The sequence below is a fragment of the Pogona vitticeps genome, chromosome 2, assembly GCF_051106095.1.
Source record: "Pogona vitticeps strain Pit_001003342236 chromosome 2, PviZW2.1, whole genome shotgun sequence".
NCBI lineage: Eukaryota > Metazoa > Chordata > Lepidosauria > Squamata > Agamidae > Pogona > Pogona vitticeps.
Window position 1 is genome coordinate 2,578,211 of NC_135784.1, and position 17,168 is coordinate 2,595,378.

General features: G+C 45.6%; 1 protein-coding gene across 4 annotated transcripts in view; it reads right to left on the reverse strand.

Annotated features, from left to right (window-relative positions):
- Positions 1-1,971: 1,971 nt before the first annotated feature.
- The window catches only part of LOC144587184 (uncharacterized), a 48,134-nt gene continuing 32,937 nt past the window's right edge, over positions 1,972-17,168 (reverse strand). For all 4 annotated transcript variants that reach the window (XM_078386858.1, XM_078386859.1, XM_078386860.1 and 1 more), the window contains 2 exons: positions 14,669-14,746; positions 1,972-8,478 (listed from right to left, as the gene is read on the reverse strand). In XM_078386858.1, the coding sequence (XP_078242984.1) occupies positions 6,336-8,204 (1,869 nt within the window). In that variant the 5' untranslated portion in view covers positions 8,205-8,478; positions 14,669-14,746 and the 3' untranslated portion in view covers positions 1,972-6,335. The remainder of the gene's footprint in view (positions 8,479-14,668; positions 14,747-17,168) is intronic.

The following is a 17,168-nucleotide window of genomic DNA, read 5'->3' on the forward strand; positions in this document are numbered from 1 at the left end:
CCTGCCACCTTCATTTGGGATTATATGCTTCCTCGGAATAATGTCTGGATGGCACAGGGTCACCTGGGAACAAGTATCCCTTAGCCCCCTATACTGATGGTCAAGTATTCCTACGTCCACCCCAGCGGTCTCAAACAATTGCAAATCTGTCCTAACTAGTAAGCAGCGCTTGACCTCCACAAGAGGACCATTTTCCCCAGCCTGATCAGCAGATGTAACTAGTCCAGAGTGAGTCGCCATGGCAACAGGCTCCCTCAGTGGCAAGGAGCTTTGCTCTGTCTGGACACAGAACACAGCTTTTGGCTTGGTTCCACTCAAATCATGAGGCAAATTTCCCTTTAGCTGCTTTAATTTCTCACACTCTGAGATTAGATGGCCCTTTCCTTGACAGAAATAACATTTTCTGCTGTACTTGGGAGTCTTTCTCATCTGTTTTTGGTTTTCCCTCCAAAATCTGAGGTCTTGGTGGTTTCATGTCAGAGGGCTTCCCTTCAACATGGGCCCCTCCCCCTTGCTGGTTTTTCCCTGGTCCCTGAGAGTACCTGCTGTAGGTTTCTTTGGGCTTACCCACAGTTTTCCCCTCAGCACCTAAGGGCTTCCTTATTTGGGAAATAAAATCTGCGATCTCCGCCGCTTCTGTCACAGTTTTAGGTTTCCTCTCTCGCACATGGAACTTTAGTTCCCCCTGCAGGACTGAATAAAATTGTTCCAGCGCTATCAGGTCTTTGAGCTGCTGGAAGGTCTCCGTCCCCTCCTGAGACAGCCATTTCTCTAGCAACCTCACCAGTTGGGCCCCCACTTGGGTAAAAGTCTGCTCTCGTTTTTTTGTGAGTGACCTGAATTTTTGCCTCAGCTGTTCAGCATTTCTCCCATGCCGGGCAAACACCAGTTTTTTAAACTCAGCGAAGTCTTTCAGCAGTTCCACTGGCATCTCTGCATAGACTTCTGCCAGGCTGCCACTGATTAAAGATCGCATAATGGTCATCTTCTCAGTTTCCCTTACTGAGAAGTCCACAAACGCTCTTTCCACGAGGGAAAAGAACACCTCAGGGCAATCTCCCTTGTTGTACACAGGGAATTTCTTCAAGTCAGTTTTAGACAGGCTGCCTTCCCCATTCCCTGGGTTCCCCTCATTATTATTGTTATTCCTATTTCTACTCATTATTTCCAGCTTCTTCAGCTCAAACGCCATTCTTTCCAACTCCAACTGTCTCTGTTTCTCTTCCCTTTCCATTTCAAATTGTCTTTGTTTCTCCCTTTCCCTTTCCTCCATTTCCCTCACCCTCAGTTCATGCTGTTGGGCTAGGAGCATTTTTCTGAGTTCTGAGGTCAGTTCTCCCGTGCTCTCATCCTGCACTGAGCCAAATTCCTCCTCAGAACCTTGGTCTCCCTGTGGTTCTCTCACTTCCCCCATTTCTGCCATTTGGCTTCGAGTCAAGGGCATAATCCCCCCAGAACAGGCTGCCTTCAAAAGTCACGCCTCAAAATAAAACGATGACTTTTTTTCCTTTTGCCTCAGAAACAGCCTTCTATAGACTGCTGCTGTCCCTCCAGCACCAACTTGCAACTGTTGCCAGGCAGAATCCACCCCCTCTGCTAGGCCTCTCAGCAGACAGGCTAGATCACTGTTACTTCACGCAGCTTTGCCTCAGCCCTTTCCCGCCAAAACGGGTTGCCTCAGAGCTCCCTAATCTAGTCCCCCAATCTGAGTTTGCACGTTCTTCCACTAGCCTACCTCCCCGTGAGGTAAGCCTAGAAGATTACCTACGGGCCCTCAGATTTTCCCTGACTAGACCCCCCTTGCTCTGGGCACACTAGCCAAGGCTTTGCTGGACCACTGGGCAACTGGACCAGTCATATCCCACCCGCTGGACACCAATAAATGTAGCAACCCCAGACCTACTGGAGTACCCCACCCTGTAGTTAGGCTGCCACCAACCATTCGCTCTACCAAGTCACCCAGACCAGGAATGGATTTTAATAAACAAAAGAACAAGGTTTATTGAAAAAACAAACAGGGTAAATAAAAGGATCAGGTAAATAGGATACTGGAACTTGGTATAGTCCCGATCATACACATACAACAGATTGGCTCCCACGGAACACTTTAAGGTAACGCACAGACCCTGAACCTATCAGTTCTGGCTACCTAGATAGAAACCTGAACCTATCAGGTATGTACTATCTGACGAACAGTTGTACCCAGTCTGACCCACAGACTCCAACTCCACTTCTCCACGTCAGCTCTCCTACGATGGACTTCCCCCAAATATATATACAGTACAGCTCCTCCCCCCTGATGTCCCGCCTTCCACTCCCCATAGGATGGAACTTTCCCTCCAACCCCATGACAGACAGGTACCATCAGTGCTGTATGTGACAGGGGGATGCTGTGCTTTATTGTCCTTTGTAAGAAACTTATAAAATGCTTTACCAATGTATGATGAGGGCTCCCGGTCCGCTTTTTAGGAACGGAGTCCAGCTATATGTTTTTAATAAATTGGCTTACATATAGACCGACCAATGCACCATCTTATCTGTTATTCCTGCCGGAGAATCGGGACTGAAATTGGGTGGTAACAGGTGTGCTAACCTGGATTTCTAGGAGTTGTCGTCTAAGAACTCCTTCATGGGTTTCTGTCTTGTCCTGGTGAAGGGGCCTGAGTAATTCAGAAAAGCTATGGGCTATGCCATGCAGGGCCACCCAAGATGGACAGGTCATAGTGCAGAGTTCTGACTAAACGTGATTCATTGTCAACAAAATAGTGGGGAAAGCTCTACTGGGATACAATCTCAAAAATGATAGAATGATTTCAATACGAATCCAAGGCAGACCTTTTAACATCACAGTCATCCAGGTTGATGCACCAACCACCGATGCTGAAGAGGCTGAAACTGACCAATTCTATGAAGACTTACAACACTTTCTAGAATTGCCACCAAAGAAAGATGTTCTTGTCATTATAGGGGACTGGAATGCTAATGTAGGGCGTCAACAGGTAAAAGGAACAACAGGTAAGTTTGGCCTTAAGAGTTCAAAACAAAGCAGGGCAAAGGCTAATAGAGATTTGTCAAGAGAAGAAGCTAGTCATCACACTCTTTTCCAACAACACAAGAGGCGACTCTATACATGGAAATCACCAGATGGGCAATATCGAAATCAGATTGATTATATTCTCTGCAGCCAAAGATGGAGAAGCTCTATACAGTCAGCAAAAACAAGACCTGGAGCTGATTGTGGTTCTGATCATCAGCTTCTCATAGCAAAATTCAAGCTTAAACTGAAGAGAGTAGGAAAATCCACTGGGCTCCTCAGGTATAATCTAAACCAAATCCCGTATGAATACACAGTGGAAGTAAAGAACAGATTGAAGGAACTCGATTTGGTGGACAGAGTGCCTGAAGAACTATGGATAGAGGCTCGTAACATTGTCCAGGAGGCAGCAACAAAAACCATCCCAAAGAAAAGGAAATGCAAGAAAGCAAAGTGGCTGTCCAACGAGGCTTTACAAATAGCAGAGAAGGGAAACAAAATGCAAGGGAGATAGGGAAAGTTACAGAAAATTGAATGCAGACTTCCAAAGAAAAGCAAGGAGAGACAAGAGGGCCTTCTTAAATGAACAATGCAAAGAAATAGAGGAAATTAACAGAAAAGGAAAAACCAGAGATCTGTTCAGGAAAATTGGAGATATTAGAGGAACATTTCGTGCAAAGATGAACATGATAAAGGACAAAAATGGGAGGGACCTAACAGAAGCAGAAGACATCAAGAAGAGGTGTCAAGAATACACAGAGGAATTATATCAGAAAGAGTTGGATATCCCGGACAACCCAGACAATGTGGTTGCTGACCTTGAGCCAGACATCCTGGAGAGTGAAGTCAAGTGGGCCTTAGAAAGCCTGGCTAACAATAAGGCCAGTGGAGGTGATGACATTCCAGTTGAACTGTTTAAAATCTTAAAAGATGATGCTGTTAAGGTGCTACATTCAATATGCCAGCAAGTTTGGAAAACTCAACAGTGGCAGGAGGATTGGAAAAGATCAGTCTACATCCCAATTCCAAAGAAAGGCAGTGCCAAAGAATGCTCCAACTACCATACAATTGCACTCATTTCCCACGCTAGTAAGGTTATGCTCAAAATCCTAGAAGGTAGGCTTCAGCAGTATGTGGACCGAGAACTCCCAGATGTACAAGCTGGATTTCGAAGGGGCAGAGGAACTCAAGACCAAATTGATAACATGCGCTGGATTATGGAGAAAGCCAGAGTTCCAGAAAAAGATGTACTTCTGCTTCATTGACTATGCAAAAGCCTTTGACTGTGTGGACCACAGCAAACTATGGCAAGTCCTGAAAGAAATGGGAGTGCCTGACCACCTTGTCTATCTCCTGAGAAACCTATATGTGGGACAGGAAGCAACAGTTAGAACTGGATACGGAACAACTGGGAAAGGAGTACGACAAGGCTGTATATTGTTTCCCTGCTTATTTAACTTATATGCAGAACACATCATGCGGAAGGCTAGACTGGAGGAATCCCAAGCCGGAATTAAGATTGCCGGAAGAAATATCAACCATCTCAGATATGCAGATGATACCACTCTGATGGCAGAAAGTGAGGAGGAATTAAAGAACCTTGTAATGAGGGTGAAACAGGAGAGTGCAAAAAACGGCCTGAAACTCAACATCAAAAAAACTAAGATAATGGCCACTGGTCCCATCACCTCCTGGCAAATAGAAGGGGAAGATATGGAAGCAGTGACAGATTTTACTTTCTTGGGCTCCATGATCACTGCAGATGGAGACAGCAGCCACGAAATTAAAAGAGGCCTGCTTCTGGGGAGGAAAGCGATGACAAACCATGACAGCATCTTAAAAAGCAGAGACATCACCTTGCCAACAAAAGTCCGAATAGTCAAAGCTATGGTTTTTCCTGTCGTGATGTATGGATGTGAGAGCTGGACCATAAAGAAAGCAGACCGCCAAAGAATTGATGCTTTTCAATTGTGGTGCTGGAGGAGGCTCTTGAGAGTCCCCTGGACTGCAAGGAGAACAAACCTATCAATTCTAAAGGAAATCAACCCTGAGTGCTCCCTGGAAGGACAGATCAACATGTCCCGGGCAACCCAGATAGTGTGGTTCCTGACCTTGAGCCAGACATCCTGGAGAGTGAAGTGGGCATTAGAAAGCATGGGTTACAACAAGGCCAGTGGAGGTGATGGCATTCCAGTCAAGTTATTTACAATCTTAAAAGATGATGCTGTTAAGTTGCTACACTCAGCAGTGGCGATATGATTGGAAAAGATCAGTCTACATCCCGATCCCAAAGAAGGGCAGTGCCAAAGAATGCTCCAACTACCCTACAATTGCATTCATTTCACACACTTGCAAGATTATGCCCAAAATCCTCCAAGGTAGGCTTCAGCACCATGAAGTACAAGCTGGATTTCAAAGTGGCAGAGGAATTAGAGACCAAATTGCTAACTTGCGCTGGATCTACTTCTGCTTCATTGAATACGCAAAAGCCTTTGACTGTGTAGACCACAGCAAACTTTGGCAAGTCCTTAAAGAAAGGGGAGCGCCTGACCACCTTTTCTATCTCCGGAGAAACCTATACATGGGAAAGGAAGCAACAGTTAGAACAGAATATTGAAACACTGATTGGTTCAAAATTGGGAAAGGAGTACGACAAGGCTGTATATTGTCTCCCTGCTTATTAAACTTATATGCAGAATACATCATGCGAAAGGCCGGACTGGAGGAATCCAATCCAGAATTAATATTGCCGGAAGAAATGTCAACAACCTCATATATGCAGATGATACCACTCTCATGGCAGAAAGTGAGGAGAAATAAAAGAACCTCTTAATGAGGGTGAAACGGGAGAGCGCCAAAAACAGTCTGAAGCTCAACATCAAAAAAACTAGGATCATGGCCACTGGTCCCATGGCCTCCTGGCAAATAGAAGGGGATGACATGGAGGCAGTGACAAATTGTTCTTTCATGGGCTCCATGATCACTGCAGATGGTGACAGCAGCCACAAAATTAAAAGACACCTGCGTCTTGGGAAGAAAGCGATGATAAACCTAGACATCATCTTAAAAAGAAGAGACATCACCTTGCCAGCAAAAGCCCACATAGTCAAACTATTTTTTTTTTCAGTAGTGTTTTATGGAAGTGAGAGCTGGTCCATTAAGAATGCTGACCGCTGAAGAATTAATGCTTTTGAATTGTGGTGCTGGAGGAGGCTCTTGAGAGTCCCGTGGACTGCAAGGAGAACATGCCTATCCATTCTAAAGGAAAATCAACCCTGAGAGCTCACTGGAAGGACAGATCCTATAGCTCCCCAGTGTGGGTCCTTTGATGTAACCTAAGGGCATCACTGCGACTAAAGCTCTTTCCGCATTCCATGCATTTATGTGGTTTCTCCCCAGTGTGGGTCCTTTGATGTACCCTAAGCTGACCACTCTGAATAAAGCTCTTTCCACATTCCATGCATTTATGTGGTTTCTCCCCAGTGTGGGTCCTTTGATGTAATATAAGGGAACCATTGCAACTAAAACTCTTTCCACATTCTATGCATTTATGTGGTTTCTCTCCAGTGTGGGTCCTTTGATGTGACCTAAGATGACCACTGTGAGTAAAGCTCTTTCCACATTCCATGCATTTATGTGGTTTCTCCCCAGTGTGGGTCCTTTGATGTGACCTAAGATGACCACTGCGACTAAAGCTCTTTCCACATTCCATGCATTTATGTGGTTTCTCTCCAGTGTGGATCCTTTGATGTAACCTAAGTTCACCACTGTGAGTAAAGCTCTTTCCACATTCTATGCATTTATGTGGTTTCTCCCCAGTGTGGGTCCTTTGATGTAATCTAATGGCATCACTGTGTCTAAAGCTCTTTCCACATTCCATGCAATGATGTGGTTTCTCCCCAGTGTGGATCCTTTGATGGATCCTAAGGTTACTACTGCGACTAAAGCTCTTTCCACATTCCATGCATTTATGTGGTTTCTCCCCAGTGTGGGTCCTTTGATGTATCCTAAGTTGACCACTCTCACGAAAGCTCTTTCCACATTCCATGCATTTATGTGGTTTCTCCCCAGTGTGGGTCCTTTGATGTAATCTAAGTGCATAACTCCGACTAAAACTCTTTCCACATTCTATGCATTTATGTGGTTTCTCCCCAGTGTGGGTCCTTTGATGTGACCTAAGATGACCACTGCGACTAAAGCTCTTTCCACATTCCATGCATTTATGTGGTTTCTCCCCAGTGTGGGTCCTTTGATGTAATATAAGGGAACCATTGCAACTAAAACTCTTTCCACATTCTATGCATTTATGTGGTTTCTCCCCAGTGTGGGTACTTTGATGTGACCTAAGATGACCACTGCGACTAAAGCTCTTTCCACATTCCATGCATTTATGTGGTTTTTCTCCAGTGTGGATCCTTTGATGTAACGTAAGTTCACCACTGTGAGTAAAGCTCTTTCCACATTCTATGCATTTATGTGGTTTCTCCCCAGTGTGGGTCCTTTGATGTAATCTAATGGCATCACTGTGTCTAAAGCTCTTTCCACATTCCATGCAATGATGTGGTTTCTCCCCAGTGTGGATCCTTTGATGGATCCTAAGGTTACTACTGTGACTAAAGCTCTTTCCACATTCCATGCATTTATGTGGTTTCTCCCCAGTGTGGGTCCTTTGATGTAATCTAAGTGCATCACTCCGACTAAAGCTCGTTCCACATTCCATGCATTTATGTGGCTTCTCCCCAGTGTGGGTCCTTTGATGTACCTTAAGGGCACCACTATGACTAAAGCTCGTTCCACATTCCATGCATTTATGTGGCTTCTCCCCAGTGTGGGTCCTTTGATGTAACCTAAGGTTACCACTGTGACTAAAGCTCTTTCCACATTCCATGCATTTATGTGGTTTCTCCCCAGTGTGGGTCCTTTGATGTGACCTAAGGTTACCACTGTGACTAAAGCTCGTTCCACATTCCATGCATTTATGTGGCTTCTCCCCAGTGTGGGTCCTTTGATGTAACCTAAGGTTACCACTGTGACTAAAGCTCTTTCCACATTCCATGCATTTATGTGGTTTCTCCCCAGTGTGGGTCCTTTGATGTGTCCTAAGATCACCAGTGTGACGTTGATGTGACCTAAGTTGACCATTTTCACTGAAGCTTTTTTGACACGCCATGCATTTATATGGTTTCTTCCCTGTGTGAGTTCTTCTATGTGAACGCAGATTTCTTCTTCTGCTGAAACTCTTTTCACATTCAGTGTTTTTGTATGATTTCTCCCCAGGGTGAGTTCTTTAAATTGAACTAGCGGCACTGGTCTGAAGCTATTTCCACAGCCCTTTCTCCTCTAGTTCATGGGTTTTTCCAAGCTTTTCTTCCCGGCTTCACACTTGACTCTTTTCAGGGCCAGAAGAAGCGGCTCTGTATAATTCTGGCCATCGTATTTGTTACCTGATAGAGAAAAAAGAAGATGTCTTGACAATGTCACACAGAGCAGAATGTAACTGGAGGTCAAACCAAAGAGTTTGCTCTCTCTTTGACCCCTTTGAAAGGCATATGTCTCTTGAAGGCTTTACAGGCAACATATGAAAAATTAGCCGTATTGTGCAAATAGCATGGACTCCCCTTGCCTGAACTGATACTTCCAAAGGGACAGGGATGGGAAAATATAGTTGATTAATATTAACCACTATCTGAAATAATATTAGTCATCGGCCATCAAGTCTATTCTGACTGATGGCAACCCTTTTTTCAGGGGTTTCTGGGTAGAGAATACTCAAAAGTCATTCCCCATTCCTTGCTTCTGGGACCGTGCAGTTTCCCAAAGGCCACACAGGCTGACTTTACTCGTCGGAGACGCAGTGGGGAATCTCTGGTTCTGCAACTGGATATTTAAGCCACAGAGCTATCCAGCCAGCTTAAAAATACAAGGAGAGACTTTGATTAGAATTGAGGGTTTGATTAGACTATTTCCTCCACTGTACAAGTACTTAATGTAAAGGCATTGCAAGTCCACAAATGTATTGAAAATGGTGATCCCTTGAAACGAGAAAGGGAAGGAAGACTTCAAGAACCTGGATTAATAAAAAGCCACTGTTGGCTCACATTTAGCTTGCGATCTACATCAATTCTAACATTCCTCTCACTCGTACTTTTGCTGAGCCATGTATCCCCCATCTTTTAACTGTGCAATTGGTTTCTTTTTCCAAGGTGCAGGACTTTGCACTTGACCGTGACCAGGTAGGATCTTGCGAAAAAGAGGGGGGAAATGGTTTAAATCTTGATAAATAAAGATAAATGTTAATGGCTGAAGAGGAAGATAATTTAAACCCTACAAAGGATGGAAGAAGATATAATATTACAATATATAATATATATTGTAATATGATATATGATATATATGAAAGTATAATATTACAACCTCTTCATGGATTGCTGCCTTATTGTGGCAAAGGGACTTGAGTAATTCAGAGAAGCTATGGACTATGCCATGCAGGGACACCCAAGACAGACAGGTCATAGTGGGGAGTTCCGACTAAACGCAATCCACCTGGAGTAGGAACTGGCAATGCCACTCCAGTATCATTGCCAAGAACACCCCATGAACAGAATCAAAAGGCTAAAATATATGACGTTAGAAGATGGGCCCCTCAGGTCGGAAGGCGTCCAATATGCTACTGAGGAAGAGCGGAGGACAAGTACAAGTAGCTCCAGAGCTAATGGTTGGGCCAAAGTCGAAAGGACGCTCAACTGTGGACGGGCCTGGAAGGGAAAGGAAAGTCCGATGCTGCAAAGAAGAATACTGCATAGGAACGTGGAATGTAAGATCTATGAACCTTGGGAAGCTGGAGGTGGTCAAACAGGAGATGGCAAGAATAAACATTGACATCCTGGGCGTCAGTGAACTAAAATGGACAGGAATGGGTGAATTCAATTCAGATGATTATCATATCTACTATTGTGGGCAAGAATGCCGTAGAAGAAATGGAGTAGCCCTTGTAACAGCCTCCTCATGAGTCACAAAGGCACTATTACGTCACACTCACTCACTCTTAATTCACGCTGCCACCAACCATTCCCTCAAATAATACTTCAGGCTAATGTATGATTTTAAAATAAAAGAACAAAGGGAATAGTAAATCACTTGAATAAAAATAATAATAAGGCAATCACTGTAAGACTCACACACACTCTCTCACAGACCCTCACTAGATAGTATAGTTCTTACTTCACAATATCTTCAAGCCCTAACCTTCCTAGCATAACCCTATCTGGTCCCTATCTCGTCCCTGTCTAAAGCACTCACACCATTCACTCCCCTTATATACACTAGCTCCACCCCTTAAGTCCCATCTTCCGTCACGCTATTGGCAGATGACATACAGCTTCAGCAGTGACGGACAGGTGATGTCAACGTTACTGTAACAGCCCTCATAGTCAACAAGAGTGGGAAAAGCTGTAATGGGATACAATGTCAAAAGTGATAGAATGATTTCAATATGAATCCAAGGCAGACCTTTCAACATCACAATAATCCAGGTTTATGCACTAACCACTAATGCTGAGGAGACTGAAATTGACCAGTTCTATGAAGACTTCTATGGTCTGAAGCTCAACATCAAAAATACTAAGATCATGGCCACTGGTCCCATCACCTCCTGGCAAATAGAAGGGGAAGATATGGAGGTAGTGACAGATTTTACTTTCTTGGGCTCCATGATCACTGCAGAAGGTGACAGCAGCCTTGAAATTAAAAGACGCCTTCTATTCTTAGCCGCCCCGAGTAGACGTTGTCTAGAGGGGCGGGGTAAAAAAATAAATAAATAAATAAATAAAATAAATAAAGCGATGACAAACCTCGCCAGCATCTTAAAAAGCAGACACATCACCTTGCCAACAAAAGTCAGAATAGTCAAAGCTATGGTTTTTCCTGTAGTGATGTACGGAAGTGAGAGCTGGATCATAAAGAAAGCTGACCGCCAAAGAACTGATGCTTTTGAATTGTAGTGCTGGAGGAGACTCTTGAGAGTCCCCTGGACTGCAAAGAGAACAAACCGATCCATTCTAAAGGAAATCAAGCCTGAGTGCTCACTGGAAGGACAGGTGGAGCTCCAATATTTTGGCCATCTCATGAGAAGAGAGGACTCCCTGGAAAAGACCCTGGTGTTAGGAAAGTGTGAGGGCAAGTGGAGAAGGGGACGACAGAGGATTAGATGGTTGGATAGTGTCATCGAAGTGACCAACATGAATTTGGCCCAGCTCCGGGAGGTAGTGGAAGGATGGCCTGGCGTGCTCTGGTCCATGGGGTCACGAAGAGTCGGACACGACTAAACGACTAAACAACAATGAAGATTTACAACACCTTCTAGAACTGACACTAAAGAAAGATGTTCTTCTCATTCTAGGGGACTGGAATGCTAAAGTAGGGAGTCAAGAGATAAAAGGAACAACAGGAAAGTCTGGCCTTGGAGTTCAAAACGAAGCAGGGCAACGGCTAATAAAGTTTTGCCAAGAGAACAAGCTGGTCATCATAAACACTGTTTCCCAACAACAGAAGAGGCAACTCTACACATGGAAATCACCAGATGGGCAATACCATAATCAGATTGATTATATTCTCTGCAGCAAAAATGGAGAAGCTCTATACAGTCAGCAAAAACAAGACCTGGAGCCAATTGTGGCTCTGATCATCAGCCTCTCATAGTAAAATTCAAGCTTAAACTGAAGAGAGCAGGAAAAATGACTGGGCTACTCAGGTATAATCTAAACCAAATCCCTTATGAATGCACAGTGGAAATGAAGACCAGATTTAATGGAAGATTTAAGACTTTAAACCATTTCCCCCCTCTTTTTTGCAAGATCATACCTGGTCACGGTCAAGTGCAAAGTCCTCCTACAGGAAAGAATCCACACAACCTGCAAAAAACTGGACTCCACAGACAAAGAACTACTAGGCCTACACATCACTATCAGCCAAAAGAGAAGTCAAGATTGGGACAAGATTCCCTCAAGGGAATCTTGGGACAAGACACTCATCCAGCAGATATTTCCAGAAGACATCAAGCCCCTCTTCCAACACTGCCTAACGACCAGCTATTTCCAGTGGGATAATGAATTCTACGAACAAACAGATGGAGTGGCCATGGGCAGCCCCCTCAGCCTGGTTATAGCAAACTTCTACAACGGAGAATTTTGAAAAACTGGCCCTGGCTTCGGCACCCCTCGCACCCACAGTCTGGTTCCGATATGTGGATGACACATTTGCAATTTGGAGTCACGGTGAAGAAAAATTGGAAGAATTTCTCAATCATCTCAACAGCATCCACCCAAATATACAATTCACCATGGAAAAAGAAATAGAGGGCGAACTCCCATTCCTAGACGTCATGGTCCTACGCAAAACTGACCTCCGACTGGGACACAAGGTCTACAGAAAACCCACCCACACAGACCGGTACCTACACAAAAACGCCAACCACCACCCACAGCAAAAAAGGGGCATAACAAAACACTGGTAGACCGTGCAAATCGGAACTGTAAAGCTCAGTTTCTCAGCACTGAACTCAACCATCTGAATTGGGACCTACAGGCAAATGGCTACTCCAAAAATGAAATCAAAAGAGCCATCAAACCAAGAAAACAACACCGAAAAGAAGAAGAAAAACAGCCACCCACAAATGAAGTATTTCTGCCATACATCAAAGGGGTCACGGACCGCATGGGGAAACTTTTGAAAAAACACAACCTACAAACAGTATTCAAGCCTACCACAAAAATACAACAAATGTTACAGTCAGCAAAGGATAGAAGAGACCCCTCACCACCGCAGGAGTATACCGGATACCTTGTAGTTGTGTCCAGGTATATATTGGAACCACAAAACGAAGCATCCAAACCAGAATCAAAGAACACAAGAGACACTGCAGACTAAAACAACCAGATTTAAGGAACTCGATTTGGTGGACAGAGTGCCTGAAGAACTTTGGATAGAGGCTCGTAACATTGTACAGGAGGCAGCAACAAAAACCATCCCAAAGAAAATGAAATGCAAGAAAGCAAAGTGTCTGTCCAACGAGGCCTTAGAAATAGCAGAGAAGAGAAGGGAAACAAATGCAAGGGAGACAGGGAAAGTTACAGAAAATTGAATGCAGACTTCTAAAGAATAGCAAGAAAAGAGGACCTTCTTAAATGAACAATGCAAAGAAATAGAGGAAAAGAATAGAAAAGGAAAAACCAGAGATCTGTTCAAGAAAATTGGAGATATTAAAGGAACATTTTGTGCAAAGATGAACACGATAAAGGACAAAAATGGGAGAGACTTCACAGAAGCAGAAGACATCAAGAAGAGGTGGCAAGAACACACAGAGGAACTATCCCAGAAAGATTTGGATATCTCGGACAACCCAGATAGTGTGGCTGCTGACCTTGAGCCAGACATCCTGGAGAGTGAAGTCAAATGGGCCTTAGAAAGCTTGTCTAACAACAAGGCCAGTGGAGGTGATGGCATTCCAGTGGAACTATTTAAAATCTTAAAAGATGACGCTGTTAAGGTGCTACATTCAATATGCCACTCAACAGTGGCCAGAGGATTGGAAAAGATCAGTCTACTTCCTTCTTGAGGAAGAGATGGCACGCCGCACGCCTCCCACCTCCTTGGGTCTCCAGCTTTCCCTTCTTTTCAAGGGCAGTTTGGCCAGGGAAACCCTGCCTTGGTCGCCGCAGTAAGAAACCGAAGAGATACAGGAAGAAAGCTAGCAGGTGTTCTCTTAGGACAACATCAATCCTGCAAAAACTGTAACGGATTCTCCCCAATCAATCAATGAGTCAACTGGAACTGACCAAAAAGACTCCATGGATTGGAAAAAGATCTACTCTTGCAGAGAAGCCAGAAGAAGAAGAAGGCTGTCTTCCGTCATTCCCTCTCCAACAATCCCGACATGCAGGAGTCACTTCACCCTCTTCAATCACAAAAGAGGAAAGGAGAAATTCGGGGGGGGGGCATGTCAGGCTGTCCAGGGTTGGAATCTCGCCGACAGCACCTGCTCTTGGTGTCGACAGGGTTGAGCCAAGCAGGATTGGGAACCAAAAGAAAAACACTCTGCACATGTTCAGAGAAGCACTGCTGTAGGCAGTAAAATTGGGACTCACACAACCCGGGTTCAAACCCCCACTTAGCCACGAAACTCACAGTGGGTGCTTGCTTTCACAAACCAGAGGCCTCCAAAACTGGGCTGGTCGGAAGTTACTTAATAGACGACAGAATGAAGTTGACAGAACAGTCTCACAGCATATGGGGATTTCATGTCACCGTTTTGATACTGTCATGGGGTCAAAATTTGTTAACTCAAGTAGAGTTAGCATGCAACTAATCAAGAAAACTGGGAAGTCATCCTGTATCAGCAGACAATGGAAGGTGTAAGAGAACAATGTAATTTGTCATTGGCTGATGTGGATATAAACGAGTAGATCTGGTGGAAGGCGCCCTCCAAACGCTCCTGATGCTTCCTGCGATTGGGCTAAAATTCTCTGACATACTGATGTCAGCTTTACAACATCTCGCATCCTGCTAATCATAGGGTTATCGTTTAATAAATAAACAAACACAGTGTTGCACCTGATCTCAAAGAATGAGAGACCTTACCTGCTTTAAGGGGGGCTTTGGATTTCTCTTTTCATCCAGAGAAAACTCAGGAGAGCATCAGCTGAGTCTCACCCCGTCCTTGGGAGAGAAGAAAAAAAAACAAATCATTCTGAAGGCTTCTTGATTGGACAAAACCAAAAACTTCCCCTTGTGTTTTTGACAATCTGGAGAATTCAATTCTTTAAAAAATACCCTCCTGTTTATGAATGCAGGGGGGGGGCATGTGTGACACCCGTTCCCCGAGTCGTGAGGTGATGTTAGGAGTGCCGTCTCGCCCTAGAGCCTCCGTGGGCACCCAGACCGCACCCAAGCCTTTTCCACCACGGATGCTGCACCAGGCAGTGGATACCTTTGATTTAGAAAAGGGCATGAAGGGGTTAAGCATAGCGACCCAGACTCCTCTAGTCTGGGCAGGGAGGGGGGCGAAAGATCCAGAAGAGGGAGCTGTGGGAGAAGTCAGTGAGAGACAGGCGGGGAAAGAAGGCGAATGGGAATGGGTCTCAATCCAGGATCCCTGGTCGGGCAAGTGGGAACAGGTGTGTTTGACCAAGCAAGAGGCTGAGGAGAGAAGGAGGAATGAGGCTCGGGTTCGTCCCTCTTACTGGGGAGAAAGAGAGACCCGTGAGTGGAGGTGAAAGCTAGCTGAAGAAAAGAAACGGGTAGAGAGGGAAAGAGAGGAAAAGACCCGATGGCATCTGGAGGAGCTGAGGAGGCTGGGGTATCATCCGGACCCTGGGAACCCCTCGGGGCAACAGCCGCTTCACCCTGGGGATATGCAGGGCTTGAGGAGACGACCCCATTATTGACAATGGAGCGAGATGACTTCGATCCCGAAGAACCCTCCCAGGTTCAGGCCGGTCCATGGGCGTCGAAGTCCAGTAACCCTTTTGACGAAGATTGGGTGCCCCTGTATGAACCGTTACTTCAACAGGAGAAGTTTATCCCCAACCTAATTGACGTTTCTATTCCGTTACCAAAGTTAAATAAAGAAGACAAGTTGTTTGGTTCAAATGCGTCTGAGGCTTTATTTGGGAAGGGGGAGGCGAAGAATAACGGACCCTCACAGCACGGTTGTGTGTTTCTATACCCACTATCCCAAAAGCCAGGAAATAGCCCAAAACTGCTGCACAATCTCGTGTCGGCCTTGCCAGCAGGAAAAAGGAGACCAAGCCTGAGAGAGCAAAGGGACGCTGAAGGTTGACCACCAACAAAGGGAGGCGTCCAGAGGGCCTACAGCAAGGGGTCTCCCCCAACCCTGGGCTTCCAGATGGTCTTGGACTTCCACTCCCAGAAATCCTGGCTAGCAGAGCGGGTAGTGAAGGCTTCTGGGAACTGCAGTCCAAGAACATCTGGAGGCCCAAGGTTGGGGACGCTTGGACTCTGCGGGAGACCCTCTTCTGCTCATTACCCTTTACAGCCCTGACCATGGCTTTGTTTCTGGGGGAGGAGTGGTCCTTTGATGAAAAAGGGAGTCAGCTTCTGGGATGTAACGTTGCGTTTTGTCACCCTGTTCAACCCCCACCAACCTTCACCCTGTGGAATGTTTCAGGTTTCCATTAATTCCCCTTAATATTTCACAGAGCCATGAAAAACCGGAAGGAGGCTATCCAGAAGAATGTGGTGGTCCGGCACCACCTGTGTGATGATGACACACAACTTCTGTCTGTTTTTTAAGACCTTCCAGGAGGCCCTTCGCTCAGCCTGTTCAGCCCCAAGGTCCGGCCGTCCAGCCGACCACCGTCCCCTGGCGCCAACGAAAACAGTTAAGACATAAACAAGCAAAGAGGAGGAAAGTAATTTTGAATGAATGAATGCATGCATGAATTCTAAGCGAATTAAGAATCTAATGACTGAATTTCCTGCCTCTAAGAAATTCTCTTCATGGAAGCCAAGAGGAGATTCAGACAATTTCCTGAGAATATTTTTAACCCCAAATCAGCAGCAGCAAACCTCACAGAAGACTCCACACACACACACACACACACGCACACGCACACGCACACGCACACGCACGCACACACACAGGGGTCCCAGCCCCTCCCTACCCCCCCAAGGGCTCTCCTGCCCCCATTGCTCTGGGTGGGAAGAGGATTCAGGTCAGGGCCTGGTTCGTGGACCAGGAACTTCCCTCCTTTGCAGGGGCATCAACCCCCTTGGCTGCCAGATGGGCCACATAGAAAGAAAACATCATCCTCATCATCCACATCCCTCCCTCCAGTCTCTGGACCCCCCCTCGTCCTCCTCCCACCCCTTGCAGCCCTCCTTCTCCCCCCAAAAAAGGCCCCCCATTTCCCACTCGGGGCTTTCCAGGAACTTCCCCCCAAAGCTTTCGAACAAAAGGGGTTTCCTGGGGGGGAGGGGGTCCCACTCAGACTTCGGTTGGAGGAGGTCCCGGGGGGAGGAGGGGAAAACCCCACAACAATGGGGGGAGGGGGAGGAGAGCCTGAGGAGCCTCAGAGGGAAAAACAGACACACAAAAGGGGGGCTTGCACACACACAC